The sequence below is a fragment of the Nesoenas mayeri genome (genome assembly GCF_963082525.1).
Source record: "Nesoenas mayeri genome assembly, chromosome: 9".
NCBI lineage: Eukaryota > Metazoa > Chordata > Aves > Columbiformes > Columbidae > Nesoenas > Nesoenas mayeri.
The window spans coordinates 16,778,298-16,795,036 of record NC_137557.1 but is presented as its reverse complement, the minus strand read 5'-3'; the positions used below and the strand labels follow the sequence as shown (position 1 = coordinate 16,795,036).

Sequence of the window (16,739 nt, the reverse complement as noted above, 5' to 3'; positions counted from 1 at the left end):
GAGGCTTTTATTCTGGGATAATTACTGTGTGGGGTCCTCAGCACAGGACACACGTGGACCTGCTGCAGAGGGGCCAGAGGAGCCACAGGAATGACCCGAGGCTGGAACAGCTCTGCTGGGGGACAGGCTGAGAGAGTTGGGGTGTTCAGCTGCAGAAGAGAAGCTCCAGGAGACCTTAGTGCAGCCTTTCTGGACTTAAAAGCAGACTTGTAAAAAGCTGGGGAGGGACTTTTTACCAGGGTCTGTAGTGACAGGACAAGGGGCAACGGTTTTAAACTAAAACAGTGTAGATTTAGATTAGATATAAGGAAGGAATTGTTGTCCCTGAGGGTGGTGAGAGCCTGGCCCAGGTTGGCCAGAGAGGTGGTGGCTGAACCATCCCTGGAGACATCCCAGGCCAGGCTGGACGGGGCTCTGAGCAACCTGAGCTGGTGAAGATGTCCCTGCTCATGGCAGGGGTGGGACTAGAAGATCTTTAAATGTCTCTTCTGACCCAAACCACCCTGTGCTTCAGCCATCTCAAGCATATGCTTCCCTTTAACTCTCTCTTTCAGCAGATGACTTATTTCCTCATCGGTCCCCTCCACCGCTCTTCCAGAAACCGTCTGGGAGTGGGAACTGGAGCCTCCTGCCAGGATAAGCAGCTGGGCTTGGAGCAGAAGTGGACAAGCCGTATGTAACCAGGCGAGGTCAAATTCCACTTTCTGTGGTTTGGGCTGCTTTGCAGAAAGATGTAAAAGGAGCCTCTATGCAGCAACCAATCCTTTGAGAGGGGAGAATAGTTCCAGGTTAGGAAAATTTCTGTGCCTTCTCGCTATCTGGTCCTGCAGAGCTCCCTATTCTGCACCTGGAGATTCAGAGCCTAATGGGGAGTCCAGATTATCTCACGACACGCAGTCAGGACTAACAGCATGAGCGTGGATTTCTTGCACGGATAACCTGACAAACAGGAGTACGTTCTGGGAAACAAGAGCCAGAAAGCAAAGTCCCTCAAAAAATTGTTTCCTGCTGAAAAATGGAAGTTCAACAGAGCATCAGAGGAAGGGAGAGCACATCATTTGGGCTGATTTTTGTTGTTATTTTTTTTGAAGAAACCCATGTGCTGTTCCTGCCTTATTTGAGGCCCCTTGAAAACCTATAGATGCAAAATATCGCCCAAGCAGCGGTTCTCCCTGCTCCAACAGGCTCGGATTCAGCGTTGCATTGATTCAGAGCGAGCCCTGCCCGACTTGCTAAGGCTGAGCCTTTCCAAAGGAAAACTTGCGTTAAACTCCGCCAGAAGGCTCTGGTGACCATATGGAGGCGGGAGAGGGGTGGGGGCCAGCACTGACCTTTATTGTACGCAGGGCACTGCCACTGACCCCCTCCCTGTCCCCCCGAGGTGCCCGTTCCCATGACACTCAGGTTGTTCCACCTATCGCTCAGGGCCCTCTGCTAAATAGCACAATCAAATCTTTGAGCCCGGGGGGGAGGGGGAGGAGGGTGGGGGGTTTAGTGTTTCCATGTGCCGCCAAGTCTCTTAATCTGAGCTGTTTGGGGAATTTTGATCCCGTGGATCCCTTGGTATGCCTGGAATGTTTGCTTTTCCTACTGTGTGCGTGTGTTTGAGGCACTCCTGTGAAAACAAGAGCTTCCTGCCCGCCTTGTAAATCTTTCCTTGATTGGCAGAGTCGCCTTGGGTGATTAATCAAGGGGCTGACACCCTCGGGGAGCTCAATGGGAGCAATTGCATCGGTGCGAGATCCTTGAGGGGACCCACAGAGCTGGCCCAGCTCCAGGCCCGGCCGAGGGGACACGTGGTGACACCGGTTTTCGGTAAGAGCCTGGGAGAGGAAGGAATAAACGGAAATTCCAGCGAGCTAAGGAAATGCTCCGGAGGGCCAGGACTTGGGAGGCATTTTCTATTGTATCATGGAGCGGCTAAAACTCCACTTGAAGGTCTTCGCTCAGCGGGCAACTCCACCTTCCTGGGCTGGGTAGAGTGAGATTCGCCCCATGTGTGGATGAAGGTTCCTCAGGAGATGAGCCCAGCACGTTGCAAAAGGGGAGGCTGCTGAGAAGACCCAGACCACCTTGTTTGGGGCACTTGGGCTTCATCTCCACATTCTTCTTGGAGGCTTCCAAGTGTCACCGGGACACCAAGTCAGCTCTGAAGAACAAAAGAACAAAAATACCTCCAGCATCCTGGCTGAAGAGGTTCTAATTTGCCCCAGATCATGCAGCTATTGCTGGTCTGACACCTGAACTTGTGTGCTGGCACCATCCTTGCCCAGAGCCAGTGGTGGGATTCTTGAAATGATGCTGTGTTGTGCAGGGTCCACATGATCTTTCCAGATCCAGCCTGGGCCTTTCTGTGATCCCGAACTCCTCCATTTCTTTCCCTCCCTCCTTTACCCCATGTGCAGTTTCTGCTGGCCCTGCAGAGCATGGCAAATCCCCAGGGAAGATATTAATATTTTTCTCCCCTAGCCACCAGTCCTTTTTCCAAATTTTGTAGGAAATGTGTGTTTTTGAGAACTCTGTGTCTCTACGGGTTCTGCACCTTGCCACAGTGCCTATCCCCTGACATTCTTTTCTGTTGAGAAGCACCTTTCCTGACACCTGAGCAGCCCCTGAAGAAACGGAGGTGACATCAGAGCTTTGAGGAGTGTGGCCTTTTTGTTGTTTTACTGATAAGACATAATTATCTCCATGGCATTTAAATCAGGAAGAGGAAGATCCTTCTTTCTATTCACCCACCCATCCATCCATCCATTCATTCATTCACCCACCCATCCATCCATCCATTCATCCATCCATCCATCCACCCATCCATCCATCTACCCATCCATCTATTCATCCATCCATTCATCCACCTATCCATCCATCCATCCATCCATCCATCCATCCATCCATCCATCCACCCATCCATCTACCCATCCACCCATCCATCTATTCATCCATCCATCCATCCATTCATCCATCCATCCATCCATCCATCCATTCATCTATCCATCCATCCATCCATCCATCCATCCATCCATCCATCCATCCTTCCTTCCCACTGTATATTCCATATACAAAACACAGTTTGTCTTTATGATTTTTCAGGCAGTTAAAAACCTTCTGCTGGCTAAAACCACCAACCAGGCTGCCCGAGAAGAAGGTCTGTTGGAGGGAGAGTGTGCTGAGGGCTTGGGGAACACTTGGTCACTCTCTTGTTTGCTTTCATTATTCCATATTTGCATGAATAATTTAAAAGCAGGTTGTTCGGTGGCTGCTGTCTCCCTTATTCCCGGTGCCAGGCGGAAGAACAACCCCTGCCCGACACTCTCCTTCCCTCTTCTTATTTCCCTTCCCCTGTCCACGCATTGGAGACAGCTGTTTGACAGCCTGTTTCATAAAGCATCATCATTAGGCACAAGAGTGAACAGACAAGGAAGCCACATTGACCTGGAGATGCTCCGGAGCAGAGACAAGTGTGCACATAGAGGATGCCGCCCGTGACACATTTTTGATGACACTGTCACCCCGCGCTCGCACTCGGTGCTGGGGCAGGGGACGGTACTTCCCCCTCCCCCATGGGGGGCAGGAAATCACACCCAGCGCTTCACATTTCTCAAGAAACAGTGAAAATTCCTCAAACGTGAGAACGTGGCCAAGCGACAGCCGAGGGCTTTGCTATGGAAATGCCGAGCGGTGTCCCCCGGGGCTGGTGGCTCCCGGCACCTCGCCGGGTGGCCACGCTCCACCTTTGTTGTCCCAGCATCTCCTCCACAGATGCCGCCGACTGAAACCGAAGCCCCGGCTGGTCAGGAACAAGGAGCCCCTTTTCAGGAAACAGGGAAATAAAGGGAGGCAAGAAAAGGACAATTTAACATCCAGGAATGGAAATGACTTAAGGGGTTTAAAATGCAAAGAGGAGGTGGGGCCCGAGCCCCTTTCTGATGGCTTTGTCACAATTTTGCACATTGTCCCTCATGTTTCCTACCTTGTCCCTTATGTCACAGCTCAGCCTGTGCTCCTGGTTCAGCAGTGACAGTTTATGAGGCCTTGGTACTTATTTTCAAAATGTTCTTTAAATTCAGTGATTGCTGCTACCCTTATCTACTGTCACGGTGAATAAAGCTACAGCTAAATGGAAAGTTAAATGTATCCACAAGGTGTTGATGTCTACATCTTATTATTTGCAGTCTGTCAGAAAGCAAAAGTAACTACAAATAGTGCTGTGCCAGAAACTGGATTCTTGGCCAACAATGTTGCTTCAGCATGCAATGAACTGGTTCATTCTGAAGTGGTCACAGTTGTTGATGACAAGAGGCTTCGTATTTGAATACGGCACAACTTTTGGTCCTTGTGAAAACACGTTTGAGTGTTAAATATTTTCTGACACTTTGGAGTTACTGTTGCTCTTCCCATTCTCTTTAGGTCAACATATGGTTCATGGCACACTCAGGAGCAATTCCCTGACTGTCACTCACAAATCCCTTTCCAGATGTGCTTTTCCTCTCCCCAGATTCCTGAGAAGGACCTTTGTGAATGTACCCATCACCTTCCCAGGTGTCTGAGCGACGGAAAACGCGGCAGCAGAACCCCTGCTGGGTGCGGGGATGTCCCCTGGGTCACCCGGGCTTTGGGACACCCCAGCTGCACGGCAGGAGGTCCTGCCCTGCCCCAGAAGAGGGGACCACCCAGGGTGAGGAGTGGGGGGAGCTGGAGCACCCCAAACTTGTGCGACCCTCACCTGGGACCAGCATCCCCCAAAACAAGAGGGAGTCTCAGTGCTCCAGGTCACATCTGAGGCATGGGGACAACCTGCCCTTTCCCAGAGCCATGGGGCAGGTGGGAGCAGCGCTGGAGCCCCATCTCAAGTGTCAAGTGCCCATGGGGACATCCCCACCAGCCTCTTTTTGACGGGGCTGTCCCTGGTCCCCTCGTTGCTCCAGCTGATCCCCCACAGAGACTGTGTGGGTTCCCCAGGCAGGGAGGGACCTTCCCTCTTCTTCCTGCACTGAGGAAGAGCCGCATCAGTCACTAGCTCATGAAGCAGCAAGAAAAGGAGTGAGGGGACCAGGTGAAAGCCAAGAAAACCCCATCCCTACCCCTGCCTTCCCCCAGAATGTTGAGGAGTGTTACCTGAGTTGTGGCCATGGGAAAAGCCACGGGAACGGGGCTTGCACCCTGGTACTTTTGGGGGACAGCCTGGAGTTTCCCCCACTGTACATCTTGCACGGATCCTGGCACTAAGAAATGGCAGGGAAATGTACTTGTGTGGTTCTGTAACTCCAGCTGTCCTTCCCGCCTGGGTGTGCCTTGAATTGAAGGCTCGGGAGAGAAGCAGGTACCTGGAGGGAGCTTTATAGGGTAGATCACTGCAAAATGGTTTGGGGAGCTCAGCACAGAATCACAGAATCATAGAATCATTTTGGTTGGAAAAGACCCTCAAGATCATTGAGTCCAACCGTTCCCCCACCCCTGGCACGGCCCCATGTCCTGAGAACCTCATGTCCGTCTGTCCAACCCTCCAGGGCTGGTGACTCCAGCACTGCCCTGGGCAGCCTGTTCCAATGCCCCACTGCCCTTTGGGGAAGAAATTGTTCCCCACATCCAACCTCAACCTCCCCTGGCGCAACTTGAGGCCGTTTCCTCTGCTCCTGGCGCTTGTTCCTGGGGAGCAGAGCCCGACTCCCCCTGGCTCCAAGCTCCTTTCAGGCAGTTTAGAGATCAGAAGGTCTCCCCTCAGCTCCTGTTCTCCAGCTGAACCCCCCAGGTCCCTCAGCCGCTCCCATTACACTTGTGCATCCCACACAGTGGGGTTCAGCAGCTGGGGGACACTCTCACCACCATAACCATTACCCCAAGAGATGCGCAGAGTCCACCCTAAATCTGCTGCAAGTCCCCATCACAGGCACCTTCAAGTGCCCAGTTATCCAGGCTCGGCTGGCTGAGACGTTTTGGGGGCTGCAAAGAGAGCAGAGGTGATCTCATCCCGTGAGTATTTTCTTGGCTCATTCGTCTCGCTCCAACGCCTCGCTGATAAGGCTCGGCGCTGAGGTCAGTGGGAGGGTTTTGCATTGCGGAGCCGTGTGTCACCCAGGGAGCCTGGGACACCGGCACCTGCGCTCGCCTGCCACTCCAGCCACAGCCACGAGTCCCTGTCCCCCGGCACGGCCGCGGCCGGGCTTCCCATCCCACTCCTGGGCAGGAGGGTCCATGTGGGGAGGCCCCCACACTGCCCCTACCAGCTGCTATTCCACCTTCTCCAGGGGAAAACGAAAAGGTCAAAGGTTTTCTTACCTCCAGCATTAGAAAGAAAAAGAGGAAACTCTTCAGATCACTTTCCAAAGGGGTGTTATCAGCTCAGGAGGGGTTTCCTGCTGCCAAAAATAGAGCAGTGGTAAGATAAGAAGGGAAGCGGGATGATGCAGGCATAGATAAGGCTGGTGGATGAGCCAGGAGAGACAGCCTGGCTGCTGGGGGAGCTGGACCGGCTCCTTTATGGGGTCACCTTTGGGCAGAGCCACAGCCGGGTCCCCCCAGAGCTGCTGCAGAGCTTGGTATCTTGGAGCAGCATGTCCATCCATCCATCCATCCATCCATCCATCCATCCATCCCCTGCTGGCCTGGGCTGGTGTTCCCAGGCTCAGCCTGTGCTCAGGGACACAGGGACAAGAGCTGTGCTGTGCTGTGCTCTCCTCTCCACAAAGGGCTTTTGGGGTCTCCTCCGCACTCACAAGGCCGATTCCCACCTCTGAAACTCCAGCCAGGTGAATTTGACTTGTAAATCTGGGCTGAAAAACTTGTTTCTTGAGCCCTGCTACTGTTTGATGGGCTCCTGGGCACTAAGTCCAGGCTCAAGACCTGCGTGGGTAGGGATGCTGTTAGGCTTTGCTAAGCCTCGATGCAGATTGACCACGCCAGAGCTGTGTCCTTCATCTCAGGGTCTGTAATGTGTCTCCTCTTCCTCCAAGCCCCAGCTCCTCGCTGTGCACCTTCTCCCCCCTGCCTTTGAGCCTGTTTACCTGCTGCACATCAGGGATTTATCTTTTATCCCCATTTTTTTCGAAGGAAACACAGAGGGAGAGAGCTGTGCCTGCAGCCCCCCACTTGCTATCGCATCCCGGGGCTTTTGAAATGGCCCGAGGGTGACACCGGGATGGGACAGGCTGGATTTCACACCCACAGAAACAAGGAGACGGGGCTGGAGACCGCCGTGTGCCGTCCCCTCTCCAGACCTAGATGCCGAGTTCCCTCTCCTCCTAAGAATGGGAGCTTAATGTCCCGTAGCTAATGAGCAATTTTCCCCTGCACCTGCCTCTCCGCCACCTCCCCTCCGGCCATCTGCCGCCTCGGGGCCCCGCAGGCTTTGGGCTCCGCACCGGCAGCCTTGGGCGCTCGGGGCTGAGTTGGAGCTTGTGTTTTGCTGCTTTGGGGTTGGGGGTCCGTGTCCCCCCAAAGATGAGCTGGCGTTGAAAGGGGAAAAGGAATCTGGTCCCCGTGGCTCCACCTGTCCCTTCATGTCCCGCAGTGCAGTGTGGCCGTGCTGCAAACGGCATCGGGCCAAAGAGGGAAACTGAGGCAGGGACAGAGGCAGATGTGCCGATCCCAGCTGCCAGGACCTGGCAGCGACATCCCCCAGTCGGGGGGGACGCGAGGAGGGGGGGGACGCGAGGGCAGAGCAGATGGGGCCGGCAGGTTTTTGTGGGTCCTGCAGACAATGGCGCGTCTCTCTGGGTTGCGATTCACCAGGGAGATTTATGCTGCCGGGACAGCTGGCGGGCAGAGCTCGGCGGCCCCCCCGGCCCCGCCAGCTGCCGGCTCCCCAGCCCGTCCGCCGTGCCCCCCCACGCTCCTGCGGATACCCGCGGGACATGCGTGGCCCTTCGCACACTCCCAGGCCCAGGGTGGCCAAGCGCCCTGAGCACCCCTCCACACTCGTGGGTGCGAGCTACACCCGTGGGCGCGGGTAAGGCGAGTTTTGGGGTGACTTTGGAGAAGGGGGGAGTGTGAGTTGGAGACGCGCATCCTGCTCCCCCCGCGGGGGTCTGGAGCCGCCAGGCGCGGCTGCCCCACTTCCCCCGTGTCCGTGTCCGTGCTCCCCCTGCCGGTGGCGGCCCCGGGCGGGCCGGGGCGGAGCGGAGCGGGCGGGTCCGGCCCCCGCATTCCGGGCATAGCAGCGTCCGGGCCCGGCCCCCGCTGCCGGCGGGACGCCCAGAGCCGCCGCCGCGCTCCCCGGGCAGCAGCGCCGCCGCCCCGCTCCGCCATGCCCCGGTAAGTGCCGTCCAGCGGGACCCCCCCCGGCAGCGGGACCCCCACCCCGGCACCGGGAACCCTCAGGCCGTGGGAACTCCCCGGTACCGGGACCCGCACTCCCAGCACCAGGACCCCCTCCCGGAACCGGGACCCCCTGCGGCACTGAGAACCACCCCCACAACGGGATCCTTCCCCGGCACTGAGACCTCTACCGGGCAGCGGGACCCCTCCCGACACCGGGATTCCCCTGGCACCGAGACCCTCCCCACCAGCACCGGGAACCCCTCCTGGCACCGGGACCCTACGCGGCACCGTGATCCTCCCCAACACCGGGACCCCTGCGGTGCCGGACCGCCCCACCTGGCTTTGGGACCCCCTCCGATAGCCGGACCCCTCCCGGTACCGCGAGGTCGGTGTGAGGCCGCCTCGGTTAGCTCTGGTTGTGGAGCGGGGGGCGGCTGTCCCAGTGACTCCATGGCCAATCCCCCAGGGCCACCTTGTCCCTGGTCCCCCAAGGCAGCGTCGCTCACTGGGGGCTGTCCCGGGGAGCCATTGCCGACCCCCAGAAGCAACCCCAGCCCCGGCCTTGGGTGCGATGAGAGCGCCAGTGCTCAGCCACTGCAACAGGAGGTCGTGTCTGCCCTCCCGCTGCCGCCACGGGCTCCCAAGCAGCTGGCACGTCCTGGCCAGCGTGCCGAGCAGGATTCCTGGAAAACAAACCCTTGTTGATCAGGGTCTGCACCGCGTCCTTGCCTGGCCTGCTTCCCAGTTCTCCCCTCGTTTCCCCACACAGGTGTCTCAGCGTGGCTGGTTGCTGCTAAAGTTCCCTGGGGACGCCCTTCTCGGGTGGAAACGTGGCTTTGCCGACGGCGCGGGCGGAGATGAGGACGGCGGAGGACTCGAACGGGACGGTCCTGCACCGCCTGATCCAGGAGCAGCTGCGCTATGGGAACCTCACGGAGAACCGCACGCTGCTGGCCATCCAGCAGCAGGCCCTGCGCGGTGGTGGTGGTGCCGGCAGCCCCCGCTCCTCCCTGGAGAGCCTCAGCGCCGAGGAGAGCCAAATGGTGCAGCAATCCACGCGGCAGGAGCCGCAGGGCCAGGAGCATCACTCCGACCACGTCTACTTGGAGAACAACGTCTATCGGCTCTGCCAGCCCCAGCACAAGGGCGAGGAGCTCCCCACCTACGAGGAGGCCAAGGCGCATTCCCAGTACTACGCCTCGCAGCGGGGCGGGCAGCAGCCCGGGGGAGCCAGCCTGGGAATTCGAGGTGACAACGTGGGGCGCGGGGCCGAGAGTGGCGCCCGCTGCCCCGACGAGGGGCTGAAGGAGCTGAAGCACGGGCACGTGCGGTCGCTGAGCGAGCGGCTCATGCGGATGTCGCTGGAGAGGAACGGGGCCAAGGCGCAGAGCCCCATCAGCGCCTCCCACAGCTACCCCCAGCTGTCCCGCCACCACCAGCTCGCTGCCCTCCGAGGGCAGCACCCCGAGGGGCCGGAGGCGCGGGGACCCCCCCCGGAGTATCCCTACATCATCCCATCACAGGACGCTTACCTGGCTGAACCCCGACCCTGCTCCCGGGAAGGTTCTGGATTCCAGCATCCCGAAATCAGGTAACCCCTAGCCCCCGGGCTCCGCTTTTGGGGTGCCCCCCTGGTCCCTCCCAGTTGTGCTGCCCCGGGAGCAGCTGGGATGGATGCTCAGAAGCGGCAGGATGTGGAGAGGGTTGGGGGGCCTTGAGGCAGCCATTGCTGAACCCCTTGTCCTTGCTGAGCCGGATCCAGCTCAGCCCCTGGGCCTCTGCAGGGACTGCTCTGGTCTTCCCTTCCCTCCAGTTTCCCCAGTGCAGTTGGGTTTTTCTAACTGGAGATAAAAATCCTGCTGCCTTTGCAGACCCTCCCCCCCTCCCCATGCGCTGGGAGGAATTTGGGGTTAATTTAAGAGCTGGAACCAGCTCAGGAAAAGGCTAAATGTGGACCAGGCATGAGGCCGGGTGGAAGGAAAATGCGCTGCTTGCTCCAGGGAAACTCACCCCAGTTTTCTCCCAGTACTGTGGGATTGCCACCCAGCCGAGCCCAGGTAGGTGATGGAGGTGATGGGCAGCACGGGGCAGCTCACCCTGTCCCTTTGGCATCTTGACACCTCTGGCATGTCACCAAGAGGGCCACGGAAAGGTCTGGGGAGCCCAGAGGACCAGGCATTGCTCAGCATTTGGGGAGAGCTGGAAGCAACTTCTTCCAGTGCGGAAAACGACGGGAAGAAGGGAATTAGAGGCTGGATGGGAGGACACACGCTGCTCCCAGCCCTGCTGACTTATCCAGGCAGAGAGCGATAGCATCTCCCGCAGGAAAACCTTCCCGTTGCCGGGAACAAAGAGGGGAAGGGGAGCTGCGAGGAAGACGTGTTTATTCTTCCTCGCTCCTAGATCATCCCGCAGGAATGCAGGCCCTTGGCGGGCGGCCCGTGGGGCCGGGCCCTGCGCGGCCGCAGCGCACGAGGTGTTCCAGGCGGCCGCGGGATGTCGTGGAACTCGGGGCGGCTGCTCCTCTGAATATAGCAAAGGTGTATTAATAGTCTGGTGGTGAGGAGCTGCGCCAGGAGCCCTCTTTTTGCCCAGAAAACAAGGAAAAGGCTGCTGGCTTCCACAGTGCATCTTTTGCCAGGCTGTTGTGCAGCTGCAGCATCCCCAGCAATGGGATGGGTGTGGGGGTTTGGAAGCCCATCCTGACCCAACATCCAGGTGCTGGAGTTGTGGGTCAGAGCATTTTCAAGATGGGGTTTATCTCATGTTTGAGGGTGCCCCTTTAGAAAGCAAACACTTCTCAGCTCTGAAAAGCCAGAGAAGCACTTCCCAGAGCCTTTTTCCTCGTTTGGGTTGACCCAAAGGCACCAACACCCGCTTGGCTCGTGGCTTTGGAGATGGGGGGAGGCCCTGGAGATGCGGTCAGCTCTCGCAACCCCGCTGAGCATCCCTGTCCTCCCTCCCCGCAGGGTGCTGCATGCCCCCGTCCCCACCGCCTTCCTGGGCGCCACCGGCGTGGACGCGCTGGTGGGCGCCCCGGTGACACCGAGCAGCCGGCTGGCGCGGGTGGACGCGGTGCTGCGCGAGAACGAGCGGCTGCAGCGCGAGAGCGAGCGGCTGCGGCGGGAGCTGCAGAGCTGCGCCGAGAAGGCGAGCCGCATCCAGAAGGTGAGCGGGCACCGCGACAACCCGTCCCACCCCCCCCTGCGACCAGCTGCTGTGATAATTCACCTCCTTTAGTGTTTTAATCCGTTCTCCGGCGGGTTGCTCCCCTCCGAGCAGCTGCGTTTCGGCAGCCAGGATAGGGGAGAAGGAGCCTGTTCTCCAGTGTCCCCCTCACCCCCGGCTGCCACAGAAAGCCCTTTGTGCGGCCACGTTCGAGGGGCGGCTGTTCCTGTCAGCAGAGCCAAAACCCGCACATGGACTCTTCTGCAAGAAAAAAAAAAAGTTTTCACCCAAAAATGTGTGCTGGGGGTCGACCCAGGGGGTCCCATGGGTGCGCTGGGTTGGGCGATGGGTGAGCTTTGGCCAGCATCTCCCTTTCCTCATTCCACGAATATCTAACCCCGGGCTGTCCCTTCCTCCACCCCAGCTGGAGAGCGAGATCCAGCGCATCTCGGAGGATTACGAAAACCTCGTCAAGGCCTCGTCCAAGCGGGAAGCCTTGGAGAAAGCCATGAGGAACAAGAGAGACGGCGAGATGCGGCGGCTCCAGGACTTCAACCGTGACCTGAAAGGTGAGGGACCCTCCGTGTCCCCATCCCTGTGGGTGCTCTCCATCCCTGGGTGTTTCTGCAGGAAACCAGGCTTTGCCGACCAAAATCCTGTATTTAAACTTTAATTTGGGTTTAATTGCCTTCGAACCAGAGCGGTTGGAATCGGCGAACAAGCAGCTGGCCAGCAGGACCCAGGAAAGCCAGGAGAGCAACCAGGGCAGCGTGGCCAAGCTCCTGGCGCAGAGTAAGTCCCGGGGGGGACGCTCATCCGTGTCACACACCATGGGCACAACAGGGCTCAGGGAGGCGGGCGGCAGCTCTCACCCTTCCCCAGGGAGGATGGAGCTGCTCTTGGCGCTGGACTCGGGCCATTAATCCCGGCCGGTCGGCCGGCCGGCGGCGTGACCCGCATTCCCCGAATTCCTGCCGCCGCGCTCGGCTCTTCCAGTGCTCCGGCCGCCCTCCCTCCCGCGCCTCCTGCTGCAGTTATTTTAGCAGAGAGACACCGTGTTGGTGTTACATGGCAGGGATTGCATCCTTTCCCCTAAGGTGGCGGGATTCACGCTGGGCAGGTTTACACTTCACAAGGGAAAATTTTGGGCTGGAATGCAGCACGTAGCTGGAATGGGGCCTCAAGTTGCACCAGGGGAGGCTTAGATTGGATATTAGGAAAAAGTTCTTCATGGAAAGGGCTGTCGGGCATTGGAACAGGCTGCCCAGGGCAGTGGTGGAGTCACCATGCCTGGGGGTGTTTAAAAGGCATTTAGATGAGGTTCTTAGGAACATGGTTTAGTGCTAGAGTTGGGTTATGGTTGGACTTGATCCCGAGGGTCTCTCCCAACTGAAATGATTCTATGAAATGTTGAAGATGTCCCTCCTCATTGCAGGGGGGTTGGGCGAGATGATCTTTGAAGGTCCCTTCCAACCCAAACTATTTGAGTCTATGAAACAGCAGCTTTTGGATGCCTGGCCTACCTACACCTCATGTGCTGGGGCGGGACAGCATGACCGGGTTTCGGGGAGCAAAACGAACCCGTGGGACTTTATGGTGGGGTCAAACCTCCTCAGCTGAGCCTCAAGGGGGTATCTTTTCCCAGGCTACGAGCACCAGCAGGAGAAGGAGAAGCTGGAGCGGGAGGTGTCGGTGCTGCGCAGCGCACACGAGGAGCAGCGGCGGCGCGCGGAGCTGCTGGAGCAGGCGCTGGGCAGCGCCCAGGCGCGCGCGGCCAAGGCCGAGACCGAGCTGCAGAAGAAACGAGCCTACGTGGAGAAGGTGGAGCGGCTGCAGGCGGCCCTGGGCCAGCTCCAGGCCGCCTGCGAGAAGCGGGAGCAGCTGGAGCTGCGGCTGCGCACGCGGCTGGAGCAGGAGCTGAAGATGCTGCGGGCTCAGCAGGTGGGTGCTGGAGGGGACACGGCGGGGGCTGCGTCCTCCCAGCGCATCCTCCGTCCGCCTCCTCGTCGCCAGGGGAGGGTCAGATTGGGTATTAGGCACGATTTCTTCCTGGTGTCCTGGTTTTGTTAAGAACGAGACCAGGCGCATTAGGCAGCAGTTTAATGTCCTCAGTCTCTGCAGCTGCTCTACCAAAAGCCCATCGATACCCTTTTCACAGAATCCCAGAATGTCAGGGACTGGAAGGGCCCTGGAAAGCTCATCCAGTGCAATCCCCCCATGGAGCAGGAACACCCAGATGAGGTTACACAGGAAGGTGTCCAGGCGGGTTGGAATGTCTGCAGAGAAGGAGACTCCACAACCCCCCTGGGCAGCCTGGGCCAGGCTCTGACACCCTCACCCCCAACAAGTTTCTTCTCCTCTGTCAGTGGAACCTCCTGTGTTCCAGTTTGAACCCATTACCCCTTGTGACCCATTTTGGGTCCTTAAAATACCCTCTCCTTAGGTAGCCTATGCCAAGGAGCATCTGGACCAGTCAGAACAAGGTGCCTTTCCCACTCATTTCCAGTTAGGCTCACTTCAGCCTCTGATACAGTAAATTCCTTGGATCCCCCAGTCACTCCTTCAATACTAATGGATACTGACCCTTTATGATTTGATGGCATCATTGTACACTCTGCACCAGTGAAAGATTTAATCGGTGGCTCGTACGGGGATCGAACCCACGAACCAGTTAGGCTCACTTTAACCTCTAATATGGTCGGTTCCTAGGATCCCCCAGTCACCCCTTCAATACTGGCAGGGGTTTTGAGACACTGGAACAGGCCATAATTAAGGACGTGCTGCAGAAAGAGCCACTTTGCACCACAGGGGTTGGACTCCCGCTTTCTCCAGCACCCAAGTTGTTTTTGGGGTGTCACCATCCTGCCCAAGCGGGCAGGAGCCAGGGCTGTGGTACCCAAGGGGATGTGGGAGCTCTCCGCCGGTGCTGATGCCAGGGATGAGCCAATTCATACCCTGGGTGCCGCCGTGCACAGTGTCTGAGGCAAATATTTTACCTAAAATCAAGCCAATGTTTAATTCTAGTGCCAGCACAGCTGGGGAGAGCTGCCAGAACACCTTTAGTGTGTCCTGGGTGCACAGGAGCCATCAAAAATAAAAGAAGTGATAGGATGAGAGGAAACAGCCTCAAGTTGCGCCAGGGGAGGTTGAGGTTGGATGTGAGAACAATTTCTTCCCCAAAGGGCTGTGGGGCATTGGAACAGGCTGCCCAGGGCAGTGCTGGAGTCACCATCCCTGGAGGGTTAGACAGATGGACATGAGGTTCTCAGGACATGGGGCAGTGCCAGGGCTGGGGGAACGCTTGGACTCGATGATCTTGAGGGTCTTTTCCAACCAAAATGATTCTGTGATTCTATGATTCTGATTCTCTCGTGTTGTTTTTGCTGCTGCAGAGGCAGGCGGGCGCTGTGGGCGGGGGGACGCCGGAGCTGAGCCCCCACACGCTGTCGGAGCAGCTGCGGGAGAAGGAGGAGAAGATCCTGGCGCTGGAGGCGGACATGACCAAGTGGGAGCAGAAGTACCTGGAGGAGTGCACCATGCGGCAGTTCGCCATGGACGCGGCAGCCACGGCGGCCGCCCAGCGCGACACCACCCTCATCAGCCATTCCCCCCGGCACTCTCCCAACAGCAGCTTCAACGAGGACCTGCTCCTGGCCAGCCACAAGCACCAGGAGATGGAGAACAGGTAGGTCCACCTCGCCAAGAAGCTTGTGCTGTGCTCTGGCCGGGCAGTGCCTGTGTCCTCCTCCTTGACCTCCAGCTTCTCTTCCACCTCGTCTCCTACCTCTTCTCTTCCACCTCCTCTCCTGCCCCTTCTCCTCTCCCCTCTCCTGCCCCTTCTCCTCTCCCCTCTCCTGCCCCTTCTCCTCTCCCACCTCCTGCATCTTCTCCCCAGGTTAAAAGCCCTTCACGCCCAAATCCTGGAGAAGGATGCCGTCATCAAGGTCCTGCAGCAGCGCTCGCGGAGGGACCCCAGCAAAGCCCTCCAGGGCTCCCTGCGACCCGCCAAGTCCGTCCCCTCCGTCTTCGCCGCCTCCGCAGCCCCAAGCTGGCCAGGGGCCAGCCAGAGTGACCGTCTGGCTGAGAGCAGCCCCCGGGGCAGCACAGGTAAACTGAGGCACATGCCTGCAACTCTGTGGCAATTTCCCCTGTGGTTTTGGAAATAGAGAGCTTGGGGAGGGCAGATTTCTCCGGTGAGCTATAGGGACCGGCTGGAGGAACCAGCAATCTATAACAGTGACTTCTCCAGCAGGCAAAGCCACCGCCGAAGGGGCAGCAGCGCCCAGCGCCCTCGTGCACGGCGGCAGGGACGGCAGCAGGGACGGCAGCACGCAGACAGACGGCGTGGCTGAGAGCAGCGGCCAGGGCGAGGGCACCGAGCGCCCACCCGCTTTGCTGGGTGAGTCCCCATGGCAGCACTGGGGATGCTGCTGGCTTTGCATGAGCATCACTGATTTTCTTTTTGAAGGCATTTTATAGGCCCCGGTTGAGTCTGGTGGGTTTGAATCCCTGCGATTGCTTGTTGCTTCCTTATTTTGAAGAGTGTTTTTCATGAACACCTTGTGGAGAGGCTGGATGGGTGGTACACTTGCTGCCAGCCCTCCGGTGGGGTGGGCGCTGTGCTGATGTTCTTCACCTCTCCTTCAGCTCTCACTTTCTTTCTCTGCAGAGAGTTCAGCCACTTCCAGAGCCCCAGACCTGTCCGACATGGTGGAGATCCTGATTTAAAGCCACCCAAGGGGGCTGCACGCTGGCCCCCTGCCCTCCTTGCCTGCACCTGCCCGGATGGAGGAGCCTGCGGGAAGGACCGAGCCTGGAGCTCAGCGTTGTCCTGTGCATGGGACGGCCACTGTCCCCACTCAGCACCCAGATGGGTCCCCAGCTGCGCGGGGCGCGCTGGACCCTGGGGACCCCACGGCGGTGATGGGGCCTCACCGTGCTTTGTAAATACACCCGGGTTTTCTACGACGAGAGCAAATGTATTTATCGTTTCTGCCTCTTCTCCTTCCCAAGGCAGGAGCTTCGGCTCCGTCCGCATCCCGGCTCTATCCCCATCCCACCTCTGCGCCGTGGCCACCTGCACCCCCGGGTGCTGGGTCTCCAACTGGAAAAATCCCGCTCTGTTTGCCCAAACTGTAGCAAACCGATGTCTTTGTGTAGGGCAGAGCCGGGAGGGATCTTCATGGGTCCCATCATCACCTGGGTCCATGTGGTGGAGCCAAGTGCCCTAAACCTCCATCACCTGCATCCATCACCTGCGCCCATCACCTGCATCCCACCTCTGGCTTGCGATCATGAGCGGGTGATGGGGCGAA

General features: G+C 58.3%; 1 protein-coding gene across 1 annotated transcript; it reads left to right on the top strand.

The window, feature by feature from the left end:
* Window positions 1-9,113: 9,113 nt before the first annotated feature.
* On the top strand, window positions 9,114-16,152 carry AMOTL2 (angiomotin like 2; the record flags this gene model as incomplete). Its single annotated transcript, XM_080350003.1, has 9 exons — window positions 9,114-9,847; window positions 11,226-11,424; window positions 11,849-11,993; window positions 12,124-12,216; window positions 13,070-13,365; window positions 14,817-15,109; window positions 15,320-15,531; window positions 15,677-15,823; window positions 16,094-16,152. 9 exons carry the CDS (start codon window positions 9,114-9,116, stop codon window positions 16,150-16,152), a joined length of 2,178 nt encoding a protein of 725 aa, XP_080206129.1.
* Between the last annotated feature and the right edge of the window lie 587 nt (window positions 16,153-16,739).